At 35.6% G+C, this 27174-nt stretch overlaps 1 protein-coding gene across 2 annotated transcripts; it reads right to left on the bottom strand.

Annotated features, from left to right (window-relative positions):
* Nucleotides 1-15590: 15590 nt before the first annotated feature.
* On the bottom strand, nt 15591-26525 carry LOC132636498 (uncharacterized). 2 transcript variants are annotated; one of them, XM_060353394.1, is made up of 8 exons: nt 26171-26525; nt 25177-25299; nt 19960-20207; nt 17874-18077; nt 17717-17809; nt 17543-17641; nt 16720-17138; nt 15591-15892 (listed from the first exon to the last, which is right to left on the bottom strand). In XM_060353394.1, the coding sequence occupies exons 2-8, from the start codon at nt 25283-25285 to the stop codon at nt 15886-15888; spliced, it is 1179 nt and encodes a 392-aa protein (XP_060209377.1). In that variant the 5' UTR covers nt 25286-25299; nt 26171-26525; the 3' UTR covers nt 15591-15885. The 2 variants fall into 2 exon arrangements, with proteins under 2 accessions (XP_060209377.1, XP_060209376.1); XM_060353393.1 differs by having other exon boundaries at nt 17874-18083; nt 26171-26524.
* Nucleotides 26526-27174: the final 649 nt, after the last annotated feature.

A 27174-nucleotide genomic window follows, 5' to 3' on the forward strand; every position in this document is an offset into this window, starting at 1 on the left:
ATAACAATTACCTTATTTTCTTTTAGGACAGTAAATAAATCTCTTTTCGTTCCCTTTGGATATCTAATAAACATGCGTACATCATATCCGTTCTTGATTTCCACTTATCTGTTTTCCCTTTGAACACGTGTGCTAGACAACCTCATACCCGAACATGTTGCAGATTTGGCTTACTTCCAATCCACTTATCTATGGGTATCAAAGGTACTAACTTAGAGGGAATTAAATTAAGAATGTAACTCGCAGTTTCTACGACATATCCCAAATCGAAAAAGCAAATATAAATAAGTCAATTAATCTTACCACCTTCAAAAGAGTCATATTTCTTTTCTCTTCCACACCAATCTATTGTAGAATACTTGATGTAGACAATTGAAAATGCAATCCCTTTATCTAATAAGTAATTAATGAACTCTGCAAAGAGGTACTCACCACTACGATCAAATCGCAGTGACTTAATATATTTCCCCTGATGCTTTTTATTTTCGACTTAAATACCTTGAAATTTTAAAAGCATTCGGACTTACAGAGCATCAAATAGATATATTCATATCATGAGTAATCCTCTATGAATGTCACAGAATACTCAAAATCACCTCTTTCCTTGAAGTTCATTATACCACACAAATCAGAATGGATTGTCTTAACTTATCATTAACTTTATTTCCTTTTAAGAGAAAAGGTCTCTTAGTCATTTTTCCTTCTAAATAGGACTCACAAGTTGGTAGTGTCTCTACTTTCAATGAACCTCAAAAGTTCAAATTGACCAACTTCGAAATTCTATTCAGATTAAAATGACCTAGACACAAGCGTCACAGATAAGTTCATTCAATTCACGAAAAAAAAATATTCTCTGATGGGACAGATTAAACTATTCAGTTCAGAAGAGTTATTAATTTAAAGGGTCACGCATCAATGTACCACAAGAGATAAAATGTTGATCAAACTCAATAACACAAGAGTTACAAGAAAAATAAACTAACTATCCATCTCTTGTTTGGTTAGAAACTGAAAATAAATTCTTTCTAACAGAAGTTACATATAATGCATCCTTTAAATTAATGTCTTATTTCTATCAGAAGAAATTCCTGACTAGTAGTAAGTGGGCTGGATAAAATCTATTGAGAATTTGAGATATAATCATTAAATAGATCATTAGTTATGCTGAATGAATAATAAAATTCAAACCACACATCACACATATAACCATGCTAATCGAACAGTTAGATTCGATAGGGAAACTTAACAATTCATGCAAAATATATGAGTCATGCCAGATATATCACCCTATAAAGAAACAGAACCAACTCAGATGGAGAGTAAACTGCTAATTTATATTAGGTAAATATCCCATTTAATTATCCCTAGTTCCATTGAACCAACTTGTAACTCAGTTGGAGAGTCAAGACAAGCTATCAATTAACTAGGGACTAGAACACAGTAATTAACCATAATGAATCTATCCGATGGGGAGGAAGACCTATGTTAACACATAAACTCATTATATCACTGCTATATACGATGGAGACCATAGAAAATGAACCCTAACACCATTATTTGTTAAAAAAAAAATTAGTTAACAATTTTTTTTTTTTACAGAAAACAGAAAAATATCCAAAAACCCATCTAAACGACCCCAAATGGCCAAAAAATCCCCTAGGTCACAGCATATCTGTGAGTATTTCTCAGTGGGTCGTTTCCGATGAACCTACCAAATTTCGAGTCAATCGAAGTTCGTCAAAAATCAGAATTCCGAAACCATGACCAATTCGGATAAAAAAAAAGTTTTTTTTTTCTTTTTCAGCCAAAATAGAATTTTTTTTTTAAAAAAACATATACATTTGTTCAGTAGCTCTTATCACATATCATCATTCGCATACTAATATACATGAATCAAGAACAACGAACAAAATTTTAAAATATGTTTACATAATCTCAGCGTTGCTTTCTGGAAATTAGCATGTTTATGTAATCATTGAATATAAAATTCAAAACACACCACATAGATATCCATGCATCTTGCACAACAAATTTCAATATAAAAGAACAATTCATGCAACATATATATGTGATGCCAAATATTCACTTTATAAATTTAAAACCAGAGCTAACTCAAACGAAGAGTATGCTGCTAATTTAAGCCAAGTGAATATCATTATCATCATCTCTAGTTCCATTGACTCAACATGTAACTCAGATGGAGAGTTAATACAAGTTATCAATAACTAGTGATTATACCTAGTGACAACCCATAATAAACCCATCCGATGGGGAGGAAGACCAAAAGTCAACACATAAATTTATTATTTCACTAGTATTTAGACATGAAAAACATAAGGAAGAATCTCTATCACCATTAGATCATAACCGAGTTATTTTTCCTTAAAATAATTTTCAAGAAATAGAAAAAATACCTAAAACACCATTTAAACAATTCCAAATCATAACAGAATATTGTTTAATGGGTCATTTCCGATGAATCTATTAAATTTCAGGTTAATTGGAGTCCGCCAAATAATTCATCTCCAAAGCTATAACCAAAATCAGATTCAAAACAATTTAAGCATCTTTAAGAATTAAACAATATGACCTACATTCTTATCATATATCAATTCATATTAAATCATCATGTGTATTCATGTTCTAGATTTAACATAAATAAAACTGACATAAAGAATAGTTTTTCATACTTAAAACACGTTTTAATCCGAAAGAACAGCTAAAACCCATCTAAACAGCCTCAAAGATTATTTCTTACTAGGCGTTTCCAATGAACACACCAAATTTCAGGTCAATAAGAGTTCAATAAATTTTTAATCTCCACAACTAACCAAACTCTTTAAAATAACTGTTTTAGGCATCGCTAAGGATTAAATAATCCGATTCAGGTTTCTATTCTCCTTTTATAATTATTCCACGAGCTCAAGGTATACATTGTGTCCCTTCTTCAGGGTAAGACACACAACACGCCTACTTTCAACAAATTGTCCTCTCGATTAATACACCTGAGAATCAAGATATTACGTTTCTGCCTTTCGGGTGACAACCTCGATATTTCTTCTCATGAATTAATTAAGTGATACTAGTAACAAAAGATAAATTTTGTATCAGTATATAAAGCAACACAACTAGTATACACTTATTCAAGAATAATTTTCACAATGCATTGAGAATGTTCCAATAACTCAAATAAATAAACCATATAAATGGATCCAATTTATTAATCGAAAAATCTCAATCCATGTATTAATATAATCTCACATGTATAAAGCTTTAAGAATTTAATTTCAACAATCCCAAATAAATAGACCAACTCGAAAATCACTATTTATTTATCATAAAATTCTTATTTATACCCGATTATATACATGTGTAGTAAAGCCCATATAATAAAACCTTTTTCTAATTTTTCTCTTGGGCTAAACCCCTTCAGTACACAAAAAATCATTAGTTAATATTCCTATAACTTTTCAAGAAAAGAAATAGGCTCTTTAATGATTCTTCTGAGCACTGGCACGTGAAGTGCTTATGGTTAGCCTAGGAATAATTGAACAAGCAAAGGAAATTTTATACCTTAATTTAATAGGTTGCTGAATACTCCAATAATCAAATAAAATTTGATTCCATTATTTAACAGTGACCTAATTTCCGCCGTCAATAACCAAACGTATACCATAAGCAGAAAACAAAATTCACTCTTCTCCTTTAACAATGATTCTCCATTGCCTCACTAATTATTATTATTATTGTACAGAACCCAATAATATTCACATTTGCGAGAACAAACAGAATAAAGAGGTAAGCAAATAAAAGTTCAGTTTTAACTTATCTAACATGTTGAATCCGACAACTCTAGTCTCTAGGTTCCAACCAATGTCGTTGTTCAACGTCAAGGTTTTAAAACTATACACATGGTTTTCGGCAAGATTATAAATCATGAACATATGTATAATTAGATGTATGTATCATCTAGGTCATCTATTTAGATGCAAGCAGGCTCTTGATGCCAATTGTTGGAAATCAGGCATACACAGCGGAAGCAAAAAGTCAGAATCGAACTTGCATATAATATAGACAACACATTATCAAGATATTAATCAAACATAAAATTGATACTTATCTCTTGAAGCGTGTCCGCGACTAAGAATCGAATCTTCAACCACGAGCACACACCATCCAGTTGATCACCATCCTTCAGTTCCACAGTCTTCTGCTGTGTAACCCGAATAATACCAGAATTTGTGAAATTCGTGTGGGCGAATTTCTATGGAAAAAGAGTAGAAACTTGTAAAACCCTTAGCCTCCTTATGGAATAAGAACCCTATTTTATAACTACAGGTTTAGGGTTTTTTCCCTTTTCAAAACCTGTTAGGTCTTTATTTTTCACCAAGAAATAATATTCCATTTAATTCTTTATTATTTGGGCACAGCAGGGACCACCGAATTTAATTAACGAGGCTTCCTATTATGGAATTAATTCAAACAATCTGAATTAATTCTACCATAATAAATTACGAATTATTCCACTAAAAAATCGCAACTGCACTCCTCAATTCAATTTCGAAATCTTTCATTAAATCTTATTTAACTCCCCATGTTAAGATTACATATACCAATCAATTAAATTAAATTACTGACAATTTAATTCATTGACTAATTGAATCCTTTATATTTCTGCTTAATTTACATCATGTGACGGATACAAAATCCACCTGCAGGGTTTTCACATGAGACTTATAAGCATCCATAAAGGGGTATCATCAATCTCAAAGTTGAGACATGGATTCTATCAACTAATTATTATTTCACAAATGTAATTTGACATCATCCAATTTACCAGGAATACATAGACCCGCAATTGAGTCGTACCTTTTAATAAATTAAAATAATGAACAAATCACAGTGATCATAATAATTATATCAAGATTAAGAGTATAAGTACATTTAATGAACTAGAGAATTTGTTTTATATATTCAGTACAAAAACACTTATCTCTATTTGGTCCGTTCAATACATACAAAATGTATTAGCACAAGAAGACGAAACTATACCGTTCCCATAATGAAGATACATTATATTAATCTTGGGCTACAATCATACCGATAGCTTTGTCCAATTTCCATCTTAGATTGTGAACATAAATTTTATACTTATAAGAACCGACGATTTAATCTTTCGTGTATAAGCTAAACTCTATACACTAAATCATCTACTATATAAGTAAAGGACACACATACTGGTACATGATCTATTTAATTCTTTATTAAACAATGAATAAATAATTGTTCTATAATAAATACTATATCCAAACACATGGTTAATAGTATATATCCCAACACTGGCAACAGTCCATTGCTTCTTTGAGGACCGGCTAATAGGATTGTGACCAAGATAGATCACATGAGCTGAGGTAGAGGATCGGTCTGTGGATGGTGGAAGGCTTGTGCATAAATTGTGAGAGTTTGTTGACAGCAAAACTAATATCTGGATGTGTAAAGGAGAGATACTGAAGCTTTCCGATGGCTGCACGGTATTGTTTGGGATCAGTCGGGGCAGCACTATCATCAAGTTGCAAAGTGATTGATGAGCTTAGTGGATTGGTAACACCTTTACTATCTTGCATGGAGTGCTCATGTAATAGTTCAGAAATGAACATGGATTGTGAGAGAAAGAATCTAGCAGCACAAGGTACAACTTCAATGCTAAGAAAGAAATGTAGGGAACCTGGATCTTTGAGAGAGAAGCGACTGGAAAGGGCAGCTTTTATCTGATGAATAGCTTGAAGGCTGCTGCCATGACAACAATGTCATCCACATATACTAGAAGAAAGACAATATTACCCATAGATCGATAAATAAATCAGGAGTTGTCGGAGTGAGAGCGCATGAAACCAAAAGCCACAAGAAAGGTTTTGAGCTCTTGATACCAAGAACGCGGTACCTGCTTGAGTCCTTAGATAGCTTTGCGGAGACGATACACATGATTTGGAAAGTTGGGATTCACAAAGCCTTGTAATTGGTTCATGTAAATTTCATCATCAAGATTACCTTGAAAAATGGCATTATTGTTGTTGAGTTGATGAAGAGGCCAACCGTGTTGCAGTGTTAGAGTCAAAATAACACGAACAGTTTTTGGTTTAACAACCGGATTCAATGTAGAATGAAAGTCAATACCTAGGTGTTGCGTAAATCCTTTTGCAACAAGACGAGCTTTGTATCTGTCTATGGTGCCATCAGCTTTCCGCTTGACACGGAAGATCCATTTATTGCCTACAATGTTGGGAGTTGGTTTGGGTGGTACAAGTTCCCAAGTGTTATTTTTGAGCAATGAAATTACAGTTGAGGTTGGAAGAGATTCGACAAGAGAAGCTGCGTAATTGAAAATTTGTTTGGGTTTAAAAATGTTGTTTTGTGAATGGGTGACCATGTGAGGCATGTTATGGGCAGGTAACATAGATGGATTTGTTTGAGAAGTAGGTGAAGTAGAAAGAAAGCTAGATGTTGGACTTACTTCTTGTGTGACTGATGGTACTACTAGACCTTCCATGAACACATCTGTAGTAGGCGTTGTATGTGTTTCCAAGTCAAAGGTAGATAGTTGGGTGGTTAATGGAGTGATGCGCGGGGGACGTGGCATTGGCAGAGGTGTAGTGTCAATAATAGGGGAAGAATCAATGGATGAGGATGTAGAACAGAGTAAATCATGCCAAGATAGTGTATGGGGCACAGAGGAGAGGTTTGAGAACATGGTTTGAAAAGGAAATATATTTTCCAAACATTTAACATCTCTGGAAAGATATATTTTTGAATTTATGGGATCATAACATTAGTGACAATGATATTTTGCAGAAAAACCAAGATTTACACAAGCTGTAGATCTAAGATCAAGCTTTGTTTTGGTATATGGTTTTAATCAGGGGTAACACAAGCAACCAAATGTACGTATGGAGTCAAAATTGGGTATGTTACCAAAGAGTGCTTGATAAGGAGATTTATTTTGGAGGGTAGATACTAGAACTCGATTTATGAGATATATTGCACATTGACAAGCAAATGTCCATAGATTTTGTGGGAGAGAAGCTTGGTGTAGTAGAGTACGAGCTGTTTCAATGATATGGCGATGACGCTGTTTTGCAAAGGCTACATGTTTTTTTTTTTTTTTGGGGGGGGGGGGGGGGGGGGTTATAAGGTGGTGACACGAGATGTTGTATGCCGTAGTTTGTGAAAAATGATTTTAAGCCTTGGTACTCTCCACCACCATCAGAATAAATGGTGCGATTTTTGGTGTTGAAGTAGTTTTCAACTAAGGGTTTAAACTCTGCGAAAATTTTTGCAATGTCATTTTTATTTTTCATGGTGTATAACCAAGTGTATTTGGTATATTGATCAACAAAAATGACGAAGTATATCTTATTGTAAAGAGATAAAATAGGAGAGGGACCCGAAACATCAGTATAAAGAACTTCAAATTGTTGCTTGCTTTGTAAAGTGTTAACAGAAAAAGGAAACCTGTGGCTTTTATTACTGCAACAAGAATTCCAGAACTGAAATTTATCTTTAATTGAATAAGGTAAATGATTAGAAGTCAAAATATTTTGTAGAAGACGAAGATTAGGATGGCCTAATCGACGATGCCACAGAGAAAACACTGGTTTGTCGCAGAGTTGGCATTGAACTTGCACCTGTTGAGGTTGTTGAGGACGCGATTGTTGTGGATAAGATCTATTGGTAACTTGGTTGGTACTCCAGTTTTGTTGTCCTTGCCTGTGGTTCTGTTTGTTCCCGTTTTGGTTGGTCATAAAACTGGTGTGTTGGGCCACTTGAGCAATAATGGTCGGCGAGATTTTCTTATGATCTTCGTGTTTGAGAAAAAGCTCATGGTCTGTAAGCTTGTCATAGAGTTCCTCATAGGAAATGGGAGTATCATGAGCATGAATGGCTGCGCTGATGGCCCGATATTCGGGTCCAAAACCACTTAATATTGTAACCACAAGTTCTGGATTACTGATCGAAGATCCTGCTATTGCGAGTTCCTTCGCAATTGAGCGGATCACACAAAGATATTCAGAGATGGACTTGGAGTCGCGAGTGACTGGCAAGAGAATCGCGGAGACTATAGATGCGAGTCTGTGACTTATTTGCATAGGCATTGTGCAACTCATCCCAGGCTTGCTTGGAAGTTGCGGCATTAGCTATTGATGGTGCGATGTTTGGATCTACAGAGGCAAGTAAAGCATTCCGAATAAGATTATCCTGACGAAACCAAGTTCTAAACAGTGGGTTGGCAACTTGTTGATTTCCTTGTGTGATAGTATCAGATGGGCAAGGAATCGAACTCTCAAGATAGCCTAGAATGTCATAGCCCATAACAAAGTGAGGAGTTGAGCCTTCCATGTCACGAAGTTGGTGCTGCCACAGAGTTTGATAGGCAGTTGGGAAGAGGGATTGAAGTAGATAATTTGCGTGGTTGGATTGACCAAAAGTGAAGGGGCAGCGGTCGATATATTGGTGGCTGAATTTTGTGTTTCTTCCATGAGTGAGCAATGAAGATAAAACGGTTAGAAAGAAAAAAAAAAAAAAAAAAAAAAAAGAAAAACAAAGGATCGAATGGAGTTTACTCGTTTGAGTTTTGGAGAGGCGCTGATACCATAATAAGATTGTGAAGTAGGAAAATTGTTTGTATTGAGTAATGACTAATTACATGTATATATATACAACTTTTGAGTGCAAACAAGATCCACAATATCAGCTACAATAATGAAGAATATTATGAGAAAGGAAAGACAATATTTGATTGACAGATTTACATTGATATGTTTCCTTAAATTGCTCTATTAGACATAGACGAATTGGCAGGTTGTTTATCTAGAATCTAGCTGATCATCATTGTTGAAGTAAACTTCATTGCTATGTAAACACGAATATTAAACAAAATAGATTACACATGCAATATTCTTGACACAGCCTCAAGATGGTGGTTGATCCGAGACACCCCTCTTTGTATTTAGAGCGGATTCAAAATTTAAATTTAACGAGTACAACTATTATGATTTTATCATTGAATTCATTGTACTATTATTATAATTATGAGTTCACATTTAATATATGTTGAGATTTTAGTATATTTTTACATATATCTATATATATATATATATATATATATATATATATATATATATATATATATATACTAGTGTCACTTGGCCCATGCTAAGCCCGGACCCAAACCGACATTAAAAATTCAATTTGTAGATATATTTTTTTAAAATTGTTCTTGAGCCTTTATTCTTGTAACATCAGTTTGAATATATACACTAGTGTCACTTGGCCCGTGCTAAGCCCGGACCCAAACCGACATTAAAAGTTCAATTTGTAGATATTTTTTTTTTAAATTGTTGTTGGGTCTTTATTCTTGTAACAACAGTTTGACGTTTTTGATAGATTATGTAAATATTTTGTAATCTCTTATTTTAGGTTAGAAAATTTGTAATATTTTATACTCTCCTATTTATTTTAGGTAGGATATTTTTGTATATTAACCAATTCAAGGAATGAAAGGAAACTACGGAAAATAATTCTTTCATGGTATGAGTAGTCTAGGGTTTTTTTTTCCTCTCCTCTCTCCTCTCCGCTGCCCTGGCTCCGTCGGCTGCCACCTTTTTCCGCCACCATGTCCGACTCCAAATCATCTTTTCACCCCGCTTTCGCCGTCTCCAACATCCGTAATCACATTCCTATGGTTCTTGAAATGGAGAATGCACAATACGATACATGGGCGGAATTGTTTAAAATCCACGCCAAATCCCATAGGGTCATACACCATATCATCGTACCAGAGAAAGAGAAGCAGGCAGCCCCTCCCTCCGATGACGACAAAGAACTTTGGTCGACCCTTGATGCGACTGTGCTCCAGTGGATTTAGTCCACGATTTCGAATGACCTCCTTACTACTATTCTTGAACCTGGAGCAACGGCCATGGAAGCCTGGGATCGCTTCATCTTCCAAGACCATCAAAACTCCCGTGTCGTTATGCTAGAACAAGAGTTTTCCACAAGTGGATGGAAGACTTCCCGAACGCGTCTGCGTATTGTCAAAGGCTCAAGAGCATCTCCGATCAGTTAAAAAATGTGGGGGCTCCGGTTTCCAATTCCCGCCTTGTTCTTCAGCTTGTTTCGGGTCTCACCGACGCATTCAAGGGTGTGGGAACGCAGATTCGTCACAGCAAACCATTGCCTCCTTTCACCGAGGCGCGCTCCTCACTCGTTCTGGAGGACCGAGAACAGGCGATGCAGACGACCCACTGTGAATAACAGGGGCAAAAATAAACAGCAACAAAGGCCGCAATTCTGGCCGTCGGAACGGCGCTGGCCGTGGAAACAGTGGCGGCAAAGGCAGCCGTGGCGGCAGCCGTGGTCACAGCGGCGGAAATTCCCAGCCACCTCCAGGAAACTGGCCGCGTCACCCATCTCCTCACCCGTGGCAGCTTCCAAATTATGCTTGGGGATGGATTCCACAATGGGCCGTGCCACCTTGCCCGTATCCGTCAACTTGGCTGACGTCTTCGCAAGGCCCCTCGGCTAAACAGCCGGGCATTCTCGGCCCTGCTCCCCAGCCTCCGCAGCAGATGTATGCTGCTGCCCCGTATCAGCAGATGTATGCCCCGTCTTATGCTCCCACGGTCATCGAATCAGCAATGCATACGATGACTATGAATCCTTCGGACCAGAAGTGGTACATGGACACCGGTGCCACATCTCACGTGACATCCACGAATGGTAATCTCTCGTCTTATTCTAATTTGAGCAATCATCATCATGGTATTGTTGTTGGTAATGGTCATTCAATTCCAATTCACGGTTGTGGTCATACTCATTTGCCTCCCCCAAACCCTCCTTTATCGTTGAAAAATGTCCTCCACGCCCTAAAACTCATTAAAAACTTAATCTCTGTTAGAAAGTTCACTACTGATAACTCTGTGACTGTTAATTTTGATCCATATGGGTTTTCTGTGAAGGATTTTCAGACGGGGATGCCACTAATGAGATGTGAGAACCGGGGCGATCTATATCCCATCACCACCACCATCACAAACACAGCCAATTTCCATCAATCTTTGCTGCTTTGTCTTCTTCTCTTTGGCATGATCGTTTGGGTCTCCCGGGAGCGTCAGTTTTGAATTCTCTTAGGATCAATAAAAGCATTGAATGTAATAATTCTAGTTGCTCTAGTATTTGTCGTTCTTGCGTGCTTGGAAAACATATTAAGTTGCCTTTTGTTTCGTCTAATTTGAACACTTGTATGCCTTTTGATATTATTCATAGTGATTTATGAACTTCTTCTGTCTTAAGTTCCATGGGTCATCGATATTATGTTCTTTTATTTGATGATTTCTCGAAATATTTGTGGACTTTTCCCTTAGCTAGGAAATCTGATGTCTTTGCTAAGTTTTTAGAATTTCGGGCTCATGTCCGAACGCATTTTGAATGAGAAATAAAAAATGTCCAATGTCATAATGGGAAAGAATATGAAAATAATGATTTTTGGCGTCTTTGTGAGTCGAATGGGATGTCTTTCCGTCTTTCTTGTCCTCATACGTCCTCACAAAATGGGAAGGCCGAAAGGAAGATTCGGTCTATCAATAATGTCGTGCGAACTCTTCTTGCCCACGCTTCTCTTCCGCCTTCCTTTTGGCATCATGCATTGCAAATGGCAACTTACCTACTCAATATTTTACCTAGCAAGTTATTGAACCATAAATCTCCCCTCCATGCTCTATATCATAAGGAACCTATGTACTCTCACCTTCGGGTCTTTGGGTGTTTGTGCTACCCTCTTTTCCCGTCAACTACGATTCATAAGTTGCAGGCCCGGTCTACACCTTTTGTATTTTTGGGGTACCCATCAAACCATAGAGGCTACAAATGCTATGACTTATCATCAAATAAGATCATCCTTAGTCGTCATGTTGTTTTCGATGAGACTCGGTTTCCCTTTGCTAACTTTCCTACTCCTCAACCCCATACATACGATTTTTTGGATGAAGGGATCTCCCCTTATATTTTTCATCACCTCCAAAAATCGAGACCTGCCCCCTCCCCGCCCGCTGCCCAGCCGACCACTGCTCCTCCACTGCCTCCCGTCACCACTGTTGGTCCTACGGTGAGGCAGCCCCAGCTGGACCGACTTCCACCCCCAGCTAGCCCGACTGCCAGCCCCCGTCCCCTTGCTACTGTCCAGCCGCCTATCCCCACTCCCCGTTCCACCATGGTCACCCGCAGCCAACGAGGTATTGTCAAGCCTAAACGTCAGTTTAACTTACATACCACGGTTACGAAATCTCCTCTACCTCGTAACCCATTGGCCGCTCTTCGTGACCCGAATTGGAAAATGGCTATGAGTGATGAATTTGATGCTCTTGTTAGGAATAAAACGTGGGATTTGGCCCCCCGTCCACCTAATGTTAATGTTATTCGTTCTATGTGGAGTTTTACTCATAAGGAAAAGTCTAATGGTGATTTTGAGAGGCATAAAGCCCGACTTGTAGGTGATGGAAAAACTTAGCAGGTTGGCATTGACTGTGGTGAGACGTTCAGTCCGGTGGTGAAACTGGCAACTATCCGCACTATTCTTAGTCTTTCGTTGTCAAATCATTGGCCTATACATCAACTGGATGTTAAGAATGCTTTTCTTCACGGTGAGCTCAAGGAAACTGTGTATATGCATCAACCTATGGGTTTTCGGGATAGCACACATCCTGATTATGTTTGCCTATTGCGTAAGTCTCTCTATGGGCTTAAGCAGGCTCCACGTGCTTGGTATAGACGATTTGCAGATTTTGTGTTTTCCCTTGGCTTCTCTAATAGCAGGTCTGATAATTATTTGTTCATCTACCATACGGGGACTGAAATGGCATACATTTTACAATATGTTGATGATATTATACTCACTGCATCCTAAGACGCTCTCCGTCGTTCCATCATGGATAGGCTTGGTTCCGAATTTGCTATGAAGGATTTAGGTCCTTTGAATTATTTTCTTGGCATTGTTGTGACCCGTCACAAGGGGGGGAGGTTCCTCTCTCAACGTAAGTATGCCGAGGAAATCATTGATCGCGCGGGTATGTCATCTTGCAAGCCCTCTCTCACTCCGGTTGACAAAAAACCGAAGGTCTGTGTTACTTTGGGTGCTCCTTATGAAGATCCCACTCATTATCGTAGTCTCGCAGGTGCTCTTCAGTATCTCACTTTCACGAGACCAGATATTTCATATGCTGTCCAACAGGTGTGCTTACATATGCATAATCAGAGGGACGATCATATGCATGCTCTTAAGTGGATTGTGCGGTATGTTCAGGGCACTCTTGACCATGGGTTGCATCTCTACCCCTCATCGATCACCGACCTTGTCTCCTATACCGATGCAGACTGGGTGGCTGTCCGGACACTCGTCGTTCTACGTCGGGGTATTATGTATTTTTGGGTGACAACTTGATTTCTTGGTCGTCAAAGCGACAACCAACTTTTTCTCGGTCTAGCGCTAAAGCAGAGTATCGAGGTGTGGCTAATGTTGTCTCTGAGTCTTGCTGGATTCGCAATCTTTTTATTGGAACTACATTGTCCGATTCGCAAGGCTACGTTGGTATATTGTGACAATGTGAGTGTCATATATCTGTCCGGTAATCCGGTGCAACATCAACGCACCAAACATATTGAGATGGACATTCATTTTGTGCGTGAGAAGGTTGCGCGGGGACAAGTTCGAATCCTTCATGTCCCGTCCCGATATCAGATTGCAGATATTTTCACTAAAGGTCTTCCTCGGGTCCTTTTTGAAGATTTTCGTGACAGTCTCAGCGTTCGTAAACCTCCCGTTTCGACTGCGGGGGTGTGATAGATTATGTAAATATTTTGTAATCTCTTATTTTAGGTTAGAATATTTTGTAATATTTTATACTCTCCTATTTTAGGTAGGATATTTTTGTATATTAACCAATTCAAGGAATGAAAGGAAACTACGGAAAGTAATTCTTTCAGTTTTTGAAAGACTTCTAAAATATTAAAGTATAAAAACGCATGTTAACGGAAGTTTATATATTAGATTTGTTTTAGGAAAAAAAAATCAATAATTGAAAGCTCTTCTAATTTAACTTTTGAAATTAAGTCCCTGATGATCCAAATTGATCTTTTCATATGTTAAATTAATTTCATTTGAGTTCTTTGAATTGAACTCATATTGGCTAAGTTATTTTTTACCAAAAATATTTTGCAAAATACCGGATAATTAATATGTTATATAATTTAGGACAAAATAGTTAATTTTAACATGAAAAAAATTCTTACTCGTAAATTATATAAAATATATTACCCGATTTTTTACAAAATATTTTAATAGTAAAAAATATACTTTTTGCAATTGTCTAGTATTATTACTGTATCGAAATTCTATTTCTTTAAATACAATGTTTTTCAAACATTTTTAGAATATGTATAAAAATAATATAGTTCCTCTTTTAATATAGTAAGTTATTAGATAATTTTGTGTTAAAATTGTGTGCATGTAAAATTTGATTAATTAACTACCATACTTCGGATTTCATTTTTCGATTGAAAACGGAAAGGCTATTAGTTACATTTTTGATAAATTTTAAAAGTATTTAACAATGATATATTGAAAAAAAGTTTAATAATATTTTCACATAAAAAACTCAAATATCACTACAACAAATTCGATTATCAGGGACAAATAATTTCGTCACTTATAAGTCATATTTCGTCACCAAAAATCTTGTGTGACGAAAAACATTTCGTCAATCATTCGTCCCGAAAAGCGGGTCGCTAAAAGTATACAAAGACAACTTAGTGTTTCGTCGCTAAATAAAGTTTATTAACTACGAAATCTTCCTTTCGTCCCCAAATGCATAGTATTTGTGACTAACATATTTGTCATAAAAAGGATAGATTATCGTAGTTGATAGTGTGTTTTTGTCACTAAAGAGACTATTAATACCGACGAAACTACCTTGTCACTAACTATTTAGTTTGTTCAGTGACGATATCAATTGTCTCAAAAGTTATATGTATTTTGTAGCTGAAATAATGTAATTTCGTTAGTAAAGACTACCTTTTATATACAAAAAAATGTTTCGTCCCTAAACGTATAGGGATTAGTGACAAATTTGTTGTTATAAACAAAGTTTACAATTTTGTAGTTGAATCTATCATCTCGTCTCTAATAGTATTGCTTTTGCTGACAAAAAACAAAATTGTCACTATAAATTGTCATGATTAGTGACAATTACAATTGTCATAACATACAACATTAATTCGTACCCAACAAGGAGGAGGATACTGGGACAAATCTATTTTTGTCGCTAAATGTAGTCAACTTATGACGAAATAATTTGTTTCGTGACGAAAATATATTTGTCTAGAAAAATTTAGTTTAGTCGTCGCCAAAAATTAATCCTTTAATGACAAAATATTTGTCACTAATTATAGACATTCAATGACGTTTAATTATTTTGTAGGTAATACTTTTTAAAATTAGAATTCTATAAATTGAAAATAAAATAATAAAACATGCCAGATAATGATACAATTCACCCATGATCATATAATTAACAACTAAAATTGTACTGAGATCATATCTTATTACAAACTCCTAAATAAAAGTAAAATATGTCTACTAACAAGAAAATCCAACTGAAATATACTAAATATTACTCCTAAACTAAGATAGACAATGCAATTTCTTCCAAAGTACCAATCCAACTGAAATATACGAAATATTACTCCTAAACTAAGACAGATAGTGCAGGTTTCTTCCAAAATACTAATAATGTGGTGACACTTAGCTTGCAATCAGTCTTGATTCAATTCCCACATTTAATACCTGTGGAAAAGAGAGAAGAAAAATAAGATTAGATTTAAAGTGTAGAAGTTGAAGAATTCAAAGCTCAATGGTTATGAGCGCACAATCCAAAGCTAAATTGAGTTCATCAAAATGGTTTATCAATTTGGAACATCATCAATACATAAGCAACATTATGGGTATGAAAACATTGAACAACTCTGTTGCTTTCATTAGAAGAATAAATAGTATTGGAGTAGAAGGTACAAAACAATTTTTGGAACATGAAAGCTGCTATTAGTATTGCTTTTCCCAAATGTGATACTACATTGTCTCGGTTCAAGCTTTGTAGATTCGTGGTTTTTGAGACCTGTTCTTAACACTAAACAGGTTATGTGGAGTAAGAATAGTAATATTCTTAACAGTAGTGATTGTTTTTTTTTCTTTTGTTTGAGTTGTACAGATTTACTTGGTAAATAATACAATGTTAGTTACCCGAAAAAAAAAACTACGAGTTTGCAGAAGCTTAACTGGAACATATAAACTAATTACTGCAAATCTGCAATCATGAAAACAATCAACTATTCCTAACTTCAAGTCTAGTTTAGTATATGAAAGAGGACCACCAATTAATGAGTATTATCCTGGATAAATAAATATCTCAAAGACTGCTGCAACAACAACAATTCTAATATCTTCTCCTAATAGCAGTAACTCTTTTTATGTTTCAAGTGTCGAGCTAGATTTATGAGGAGTACTACTCTTTCCTTCATGTTTATTCCAGTTTTGATGAGTACAGTTGTATAAGAGGCATATATAATAAAAGAACAAAAATAGAACTTATCATGTAAAGTTGTGTTACTTCTAACCTTGATGGCGATGAGCTAGCAAAATGTTGCATTTTTTTAAACATTTCCTCTTGGCGTGCTGCTAAAGTAACCAATTGAGAATTTAATGCTTGTATCTGGGCCTGCTGAGTTTCTATCCGGGAATGATGGTTTTCTATCTTGGACTGCTGGGTTTCTACCACAACTTCAGCTGCATTTAATCGTTTCTGTAAATCATGTTGGGCACTAGCAGCTTCCTCTTTCGTCTTTCTAAGGGAGTCTTCTAACTCTGCTGTTCTTCTTTGTGTGGCTCTGGTAGTATCAGGTTTCGGACCATAACCGAGACCTTTTATGTACCCCGATTTTGTACCAAGTACAGTATCCATAATTTGATCAATAGTCATGCAAGGCTCTCCTGGCTCTCCCGAAGTATATATATCTTTCAAATCTTTCATGGTGTACTGCATAAGAATAGTAATATTATTTAAATTAATTATAAATCTAGCAGTAAATACAACTATATTGCAGTGAAAATCACGCTACCAAATAGCAGCACAACACACAAATTTTTTCAGCGAACACAACATCTAGATTGGAAATCAGTTTTCTGGGAAGACTATAACAAAATCAATATTCCTTGGTAAAATGGAATTCACCAAACTCGCTCGGGAATTGACTTGAGTAGTTTTTTCTGTTGTAAAGTAGAATTTTCATTATTTTAAAGTTCAATCACAAGAAATTTTTATTATGAATTATTCAAGGCTAATCTCGATTTCTAAGACAAAAAGAAGGAAGACACAACTTCTGAAGAATATTTACCCGGACAAATGCAATGGATATGGTATTAAAATAATAATTTTCTTACATAGTTTGTCTCAGCCTCTAGAGATGACCATCCTTTTTCAGTCGAGTAATGAGTACTCTTGTAGAACTCGATTCTATCAGGCTCTACTCCATTTTCAGCCTATAAAATAAAATATTAATATGAAGTAGAACTAAAATATTGTTAGTAAAAAAGAACAAAAATGGTATAACTTACAAGTTCAACACGAGCCGGTACAAACGCTTTTGACCCCATGAAATGATTAGTTTTAAGCTTACTTCGATTGGCCCTGTTTATGTCGCATCGTTTCTACAAAGAACATATAAATATATGTAGCTTAATCAACAAGGATAATAACATGAATATAAATTACCTTATGCTCTGGATCAGCCCACATGTCACAAAGCTTATTCCAATTTTCTCGGGTCAACTCTGGCACTTCAATTTTACGAGCTTCTTCCTCCGAACGTGCGCTTTCAAATAGCCATTTTAACTTGTACCGCCATTGTCGGCTTCTATTTTTCAAAATATCCTCACAACTATCTTTCACGTAATGCTCGTCCAAATCAATTACAAACTTCTCCTAAAAAACAGATATGTTATGAAGAAACACACGAACAATCAAAATTCCTTTTATATTAAAACAATAATTAATCATCACATCGGCTAATATATCTGAATGGGAAACATCCTGTTAATGTGCAATGGTCAAAAGGGGGTTCTTATTCTTGGAAAGCTTTTTGTGGTATTAGAAGTGAAGTTGAAGTCAATATCAAATGGATTATTGGCAATGACTTTATTGTTGTGAACCTTCTAATATGACTAATGAGCTTGAAAACATACTGACCATTTATTTTGTGCAGGGGAACATGCTAGAAAAATGTGGGACTACTTTGCAACACCATTGGGCATTGAATTCAGGAACATGAATCTAAAAATGCTATTGCTCAACTGGTGGAATATCAAAAACAAAAATCCTATTGCTGATTATATCTTGAAAACATTACCACAAATAATTTGTTGGGAATTGTGGAGTACAAGATGTAGCAACAAGTTTGATTTCGAAAAACCTTCATTCTATAGAATTAGTACTAATATCCTGAACACTGTTTTGCAGGTTACAAAGAAGGAATTTGGAAATGCAAAGCTAGGAAACAACTGGAGCTGTCTATGCCAAGCCAGTAAAGCATCCATACAACGTCATACTATCACTAGAGTCAACTGGTACAAATCCGAGGCCCCTTATATTAAACTCTATTTAGATGGAAGCTGCTTGAATGGAAATTGTGGAGGAGGAGGAATTATCAGAAACAACCAAGGAAAGGTCATTTTTGCTTACTATATGAAGATAGTGCCTGGCACCAGCAACCTTGCTGAGGTAGTGGCTTTACTCTATGGATTGCAATGGTGCTCCAAGAATGGTTTCACAAGGATCTGGGGAGAAACAGATTCCATGTTGCTTACTAAGTGCATCAAAAGAAAATGGAAACCTCACTGGAGAATTCTCAATCAAATTATGGAGATCCAAAGAATTTTTGAAGAGCATGATTTCCTAATTAGTCATTGCTTCAGAGAAGCCAATAAACCAGCAAACAATCCTGCAGCTTTGAGTCATGATTTTAATGAAGACCATACCTTCAACTCTTTTCCTACTCTCCCTAGTTTTGTTAAAGGACTTGAAAATATGGATAGGTGGAACCTTCCATCATTTAGAATCAAACTCACTAAACCATCCCACATTAGATATGAACCCCCATGAAGCAGACCATTTTTTCAAACTTTGGGTTAGGACAAATTACACTAGCTTCATCTTAATGGTCATGTATCAAGTTTGGTATGCCAAACTCAATATGTACATTTTTGCCCATCAATGATCAAAGGAGTCCTAGTTTGAATTAAAAAAAAATATGGGAAAACTGGACAATAGCAGGTCACAGGAAGAGTGTGATGCTAGATATTAAAGAACTAGCTAGAATTACCCGTTGTGAAAAACTTTGATATGTCCTGGAAAACGGGGATTTCACCTTAAAAGTAATTTTAATTCATATCTTGTATGGATAAAATTGCCTATGTCATATTTAAGTAGTAATCATAAGGTTCTTGGTGAAAAGGAGATTGAGTTTAAACTAAACTCTTCCTTTTTTCATACAAACAGGCCAAAAAAAAAAAAAGATAATGCAAATAGATTATTTTTAAAAACTTAGGGAAGAATAAATTGCAGTTCAAAAAATTTGTACTACATCACAGAAAATGATTGTAGGTCAAGTGTGAGTACTCTAGATCCATACGTAGTAAGCGAAGGATACATGAGTTAACTTACTACTAGCTTTCGATGGAGATAGATATAGCCGATGAGTTTGCCAAATAAATAGATGGATGAGTAACAACAATACCCAAAAGACGAGAACTCACTATAATCACTACCATGTAATAAAATTACAAGAGTATAGAATCCTTACGTGGCATCTAATTAGTGCTGCATCTTTGTCCTCTCTTGTGAGTTCCTTCCACTTGTTTGGAAGCGAAAGAAAATTTCTGGCAATTATCCCTAGTTCATTGGATAATTTTGCTGATTGAGTTGGCTTAGTTGGCCTCCCTTTACCAACTGGGATCTCAATTTTCATCTTGCTTCCCATAGTCTTCCTCATCCTTTCAAGAACTTTCCCTCTAGTCTTGCCATGACCATTCCTGATCCTAGGGGAATCATCTGAAGGAAACAGGAAGAAGAAAGCAATAACTTAGGGACCTTATTTCAATTCGTTACCAACTTATATGAGCAATTTCGCCTCCAGATAAATTTCACTCAAGTGCAATCCAGTTAGAAACTGTTACATAATACTTCAACTCATCCTTCAGTTGGTCTTGTAACACGTTTTCACACAAGTCTTATCAAAAAAAAAAAAACCACACAATTCAACTTTTAAGCCCTTCTTACAGGCTCATGGTGCAAATGGTATAGCAGACAAGGTTGTGGAAAATATAGATGACCAGGTGCGAGAACAAATGTTGGAAAAGCAATTAACTGCTAATAGCAAAAGGCAAAAACAAATGGCTTTACAAACAACAGAAACTAGAGGAAAAGATACAGGTAAACATGTTGCTGCAGTAATTTTTGATGTTGTGAAAACTAAAAACAAGTTTGCAGTACTAAAGGAGGGTGAGGATGAGGTATCAGTAGTGGAAATTGCTGATGATGCTACCGGTAGGCAGCTGGTTGTAGCAGATTCTGATGCTCATAGGGAAAAGGTAGAGGTATTAGGAAACCAGTTGGTGGAAGTTCATGAGGGTACGATTGGTACAAATACTGCTCGAAATACTCAGAAACTGTTGGTTAATGCACCAGTTCATTCAGTTTCACAAAAGGTAGCAGATGGCTCAGTATTTCCTGTAGTGGCAAAACCACTGAATGAGAATTCTGATAAGCAACTGAGTGCAACACCAGAGGCCCAAAAGAATGCAAAAACTGGTGTTAATGTTGGTGAGACTAAGCAGTGGGTTGAAGCCTCTTTTTCAAGTCCAAAGGTGCAGAAGGCCACTGTGAATAAGGTTTGCCATGAAGTTCCTTCCACCACTTGTTTTAGTGGTGAGAGGAATTTGTGGAGTGATCAGATTGAAGAAAATGTGGAAGAAGGCGAGATTGCAGATGTGGTAAATATGGAGACAAAATTTGCTATAACACCTGCAGATCAAGTAGTGAATGATGTTGCTAAGATTGGATTGGAGAAGCAGTTGATTGTTGCAGCTGTTGATGATGGTAAGTTTGTGGAGGTTGCAGAAAGTCCAACTGCTGTACAACTGGTTGCAGATTCAGTTCATGTAGCTGATAAGGCTGGTGAGAAGCAAGTTAATGTTAATGCCAAAGCTTACACTCCAATAAAGAGCACGAAGCCATCTATGAAAAATATTACTACTGCTATATTTCCTATTAATCAATGCCAAGTAGTGGAGAAGCTTGTTACTTTGAAACAAGCTTTCTTAGAAGTTCCATCTACTACTTATGGAACTGGTGAAGAAAGGAAAACATGGAGTGAGCAGTTTGAAGAAGATTTAGAGGAGGATCAAATTAATAGTGAGGAGAAAGTTAATTATGAGCAGACTGGTGATTCAGAACCATCAGAAGATCCCATTAATCTTATGTTTGGCAAGGACATGGATGATGTATTTATTGGTGTTCAGGAGAATATGGTTGTAGAACCTGGTACTGAAGCTCAATCTGGTGCTAAGGTGCAAGGTTTGGTTGATGAAAGCAGTCCAGCAGTGCACAGAATTCAAGTTAATTCTCCAGTGAAATTCGGTCACAAACAACAGCAAAGTGCATCAAAAATAAATGGTGTAGGTGACAATGAAATGGTGAGGGCAAGTGAAGTCAAAGCTCAGCAACAACACATAGCAAAGGAGAATGATAGGACCATTAGTTGCAGTTTATGAAAATAGAAATAGTACTAACAAACATGCAAATGTAGCAAAGTCTGATGGGAAAGGAAATGCATCTACTCAGAATTCTTTGCAGATAAAGAATAAAAGGAATTCAGGAACAAAGCAGAAGCAAATCGTGCAGCAAGATCCTATGAACAATGCTAAGCAGCAGAACCTGGTGGTGCAAATTGAGTCCCAAGGAAATTTGCAAGTTGCAATTCCAGTTGGTGAAGAGGCTAGAATTGATATGGATGAGGAGTCTACTGCACAGAATTTTTTTAATGCTGCTAGGGAGGGTGATATATCACCTAGACAGGTGCAAAGTGGAAAATTCAGAAATAAAAGTCACACAACGAAAGGGAGTTGGGACGGAAAGATTGAAGAATTCATCCCAAGGCATATTCCAATGAGGCAAGCAAAACAAAAAGTGGCAGTTCCTACCATTTCAAATAAGTCGACTAGATCCAAGAAAAATTGATGAAGTTCCAAGATATTTTGGAAAGGCTAGAAGAACAAGACAAGGTGATAGAATTACAAGAATTAGAAGATTTGACAAGTTCAAAGAACAAGGGCCTTGACTCTATTCTCTTTCTTGTATTATTTTCTCATTATCTTAGTATTATCATGTGTAATATCATCACAGAGTGTCTTATAAAATTTGTGATGATCATAGCCTATTTGATCATTTCTAGTTCATTTTTTCTCCATTCCTTTAGTTTAGAGGCTTTTGCATCATAGGATTAGTAAGGTAAGGCCTAGTCCTTCTTACTTGTACACTCCCTTTGGGGTATTTTTTGCTTTTTAGAAAATTAATAAAACTACCCCTAGGCCCAAAAAGCCTAGTGGACTTTGCTTAAAAAAAAGCCCTTCTTACAATTAAGTATATGCACATAAGTTACAGGAAAGAGGAGTAAATGATAAGTGAGAAATTACATTTTTCCTTTCTATGTCCCGTCAAGAATTCAAGATACTATTACAAACAAATATATATTCTTAGCATCTTCTAATGTTAAAATAGTATCTTTTTCTCTCCTCTTCCAAACATCCTCTGCTACATAAGTAAGATGGCAAGACCTTAAGAACATTTGTAGACTTTTAAATATTCAATAACATTCACCATGAAAACAAAACGTTTTACCCCCTTAACAGTGTGCATCTAATACTTGGAGAAAGAAAAGTACATTAGCTTTATCTATTACCAAGTATCAAGGAAAATGAGTGCACAGTACATTAAGATTATGTCCAGTTTCACTTGATGCCAAAGGCAACAACTTCATTGGCATGTTGGAAACTGAACTCTTGATGAATATATATGGCAAGGTATAAAGGAATTAGGAAACGGGAAAGCTTCCATCATTTTTTTGCTATGAAAAATGACCTGCACCTAACCATAAATGATTTGCACATACAAAATACAAGGAGAAACAACCAAAAGATACTTCAAAAAGTTACTTAACAAGGGATATGTTAACTGAGAATGGTAACTCTACAGGCAAATGTTACTTCAAGTTTTTAAACCTCACTCACTTTTTAAGCCTCATTAATAAAGATCGAGTGTGCAGACAAACAATAAAAGAGGTGATGACAAGCTTAATACTGAAATTTCTCTTCTTTGTGCAGAAAATACACAAGGCTTTAGTTGTAACAGGTTAGTTCCAACTTGGCACTACTGTTAATACAATAATTTTTGCTTATCAAAAGAAATAGTCATGGATGGTTTAGTTCAATTTCTAGCTGTTTTGAAGACAAAGGCAATTTTTGGTCTCAAGGTATTCGTCATAGGTTTCCCCAACTATGCCACAACTGAAATTGTAAAGGAACAGTAAAAGAGCAACAAAAAGAAGCAAAAGATGTGAATTGCTTACATAGATGAGGACAATCCAACTCCAAAGGAACAATGAGTTAAAAAAACTCAGACAAAGTCTCAAGGAAGAAATTCACAATTTCAAGCAATCTGATAATGTGATATTGCATGTTTTGTATTTAAGATGATTCATTTGAACCTTGTCGCGCTGTTATACATTTGAAACGATCATACATTGATATTGCATGTTTTATACTTGCACCTCCTATAGATTGTCTATTTTCCTCAATATGTACAAAAAATAGGACAAGGTTCAGATGATGCATCCAAACCTTTACTAGCAAACAGTAATTAGCACAACAACATTTATCGTTTTCATCCTAACCTCCTAATTCGGGTAGCGAAGTGTCCTATAAGCCATTAATTTGAACTAGTTCAAGGGGAGGCGCGTGGATTTGGTGTAACCTATCCTTTATAATCTTTTCAATTTCTCATCCTTTTAAAAATACAAACCTAGCACCATACCTTCAGCAAGAAAAGAAAATGGCCAATACAGCCACAATAGTATAGATACAATTTTGTATCTTCCTATTTAACACTCATCTCCCGCACTCCCATGCTACACATTTTTCTTCTGAATATCTACAAATGTTCCTCCTAGCTCAATAGAACAAAAATATCTTTATTATATGTTCGTCTCATGACATCTAGTAAAAGAAAGAAATCTTCCTATTTAACACTCATCTCCCGCACTCCCATGCTACACAATTTTCTTCTGAATATCTATAAATGTTCCTCCTAAAACAAAAATATCTTTATTATATCTTCATCTCATGATATCTAGTATCTAGTAAAAGAAAGAATGGCTTTGTAATGACTACTTGGTGATTAATGGAAAGTTAGTTACCAAAAAAAATAAATAGTCGGAGGTTCCAACAAAAAAGGAGGAATAGCATGACCATCTTGAAGGACATTGCACAGGAACTGCCTATCGCTGGACAAAAACAGTACAAATGGACAGGAGTATTGAATACTGTGCAAGCATATCCTTAAAAGCATTGTATAGCTATAGATAGGAATCCTTGTAATATAGCTTAGTTTTCATTTTAATCTTGCCTTGAACTGGTTCCTGGAGTCATAAAGGACCAGTAGGGTAATTATGCTCAATTTGGTTGAATAAAATTTACACATTTGACCCAAAAAAAAAAAAAAACTTGCTTATCATTCCAATCATTCGTGGTTGAATGATTTTCGCTAGAGTGAACTGAATCAACTTCATTTATCCTAGTACTTCGTTTGCCCAATATCACTCTCACCATCCTCAAATACTGAGCTAATGTCTATCTCTTTCTTTACTAGTTTAACATAAATGAAAGTTTCAAAGGTTAATGTTTTTATTCCAATTTGGCCAATAACTAAATAATTTAATTCTAACTAATATAATACAACGTATTACCTGTATTAACAACGGGAGTAAGGTTATTTGATTCATCCGGGGATTGAGTAGCTTGAATAGTTTTCCCTGTAAGTGTAGTTTGTTTGAAGATACGTCCTCCTGGTGCCATTGATTTGCAAAATTCTACAAAACACAATATCTAATTTTAGTATGTTCATAAGATGTAAACTGGATTAACAAATCAGTAGTTATATAAAAGCACCAAATCACTGATAACTAAAGGAAAATCCAGAAAGAACATAAATCATGAAGCTGGAAAGTCTCACGCACGTCATTTATTAAGAAGAGTTCAATGTCTTCTTGTTGTATTACTAATTGAATTTTTCAAGCATCACTAGCGTACTAAAGAATCAGTATAACATACCAAAGATATATTTATGCAGGAAATTTCCAAATGTGAAAGCACAGAAACTTTTTCATAAACTTATATAGGCTACAGTGTTAACAGGAGGCTGTGGTCTAATAAATATCGAGCCTCGTGAAGAAATACCCATTGGTTTCAACAAAATATTTAATTAACCTACAAAATATTCATCTCAAAAGATATCGGTTCGATTCATCCGGATTCAATTTGTCATTACCCACCCGAATTCTAATCATTTGACCCAAACACATACTTTAATACCATGTTTTCACAATCAATCCTTCCCTCGAAACCCGATGGGAAAACGCCAATATGAACAAAACAGAGGAGAAATTATTTCAATAGATGCCTTGAATAATGTCATACTTCACTCGTTATGTGCCACACACCAACGGTAAATATACACACTGCACGAAATTGTAGTCTACACAGTAAAGTAGAGTCTTTCTGTTTCAAAAACTTATAGTAATTTATTTTCTCGAGCTTCTAGATTGATTATATGAGACAAATATAAATCAAGATGAATGGATGTTCAACAAATAATCAATGAACAAATCATTCAAGATATCATTGTCACAAATAACTATCAATTTAATCTTGTTTAAAGATAAAAGGAGGAATGATACGTACCTGGTCTTCTTGCTCAGGTGCAGAAATTCTGCTTCACTTTCCAATGTAACTTCTTCGTTTATTTTCTCATATATATGGTGGTTATCCTGAAATTCTTTTGGAGCCAAAATTGTGAAAAAATGTAAGCGCCAAAAAACAGTTTCTTTTCCCATGTTTCAGCTTTCTGTAATTCTCTTTGGTGGGAATTAGAAGGACAACGAATTTGAAGGAAGTGGTGCCTTTGATTAACCCAAAAACTTAGGAAGTGGAGAAGTGCTCAAACCCAGCACTAGATATACGATTGTTAAGCTACATTTTAGGGTTTTGTTGTTATGACCTGATCCCCTTTCCCTTTTTTAATGTTATGTGTTGCTTGAAGATAGTGGGACTTCTTTTTATTATTTGATTAATAAATTATCCACTAAGCTTGCTTAATGGTATTTAACTAAAAATAAATATGAAAAAGGAGATATACAGGGAGACTGGGAGAGAAATACTTTCATATCATATATTATATATAAAAATATTATCTAGAAGATCAATGAATATTGATGAAGAATTTGGAAAGGTTTAGAAGTTTGAAGCCACTAAATAAGTATAAATACAAATAAATAAAGAGACCAAAAAAGAAAAAGGCTCTTGGCATTAATAATATGACTGAGCATTTTAGCTATTATAAATGTATTTAAGTTTTTGTATATTATTAACATTAATTATTTCATTATATTTTAAAAGGGGAGAGATGTTCATCAATATTTCCGTCTTTCAATACCGAGCCGAGCTCAACTAAGCTTTGTCAAAGTATCACCGAGCTCAAGTTGAGCCGAGCCAAGCTCGAGTTTGCTCTTTGATTTTTTGTTCTACGTACTGCTACACCATTGGAAAAATTAAAATTATAATAAAGTGGTTGATTGAATTTCATTAATTATTGAATTCTTAAATTTAAAATGTTAATTACATTTCGCACCACCAATCACAAAGATATAAATGCTCTTCCGTTAACTAATAACTCCTAATATTGGATT

This window comes from Lycium barbarum, chromosome 4 (genome assembly GCF_019175385.1).
Source record: "Lycium barbarum isolate Lr01 chromosome 4, ASM1917538v2, whole genome shotgun sequence".
Lineage (NCBI taxonomy): Eukaryota > Viridiplantae > Streptophyta > Magnoliopsida > Solanales > Solanaceae > Lycium > Lycium barbarum.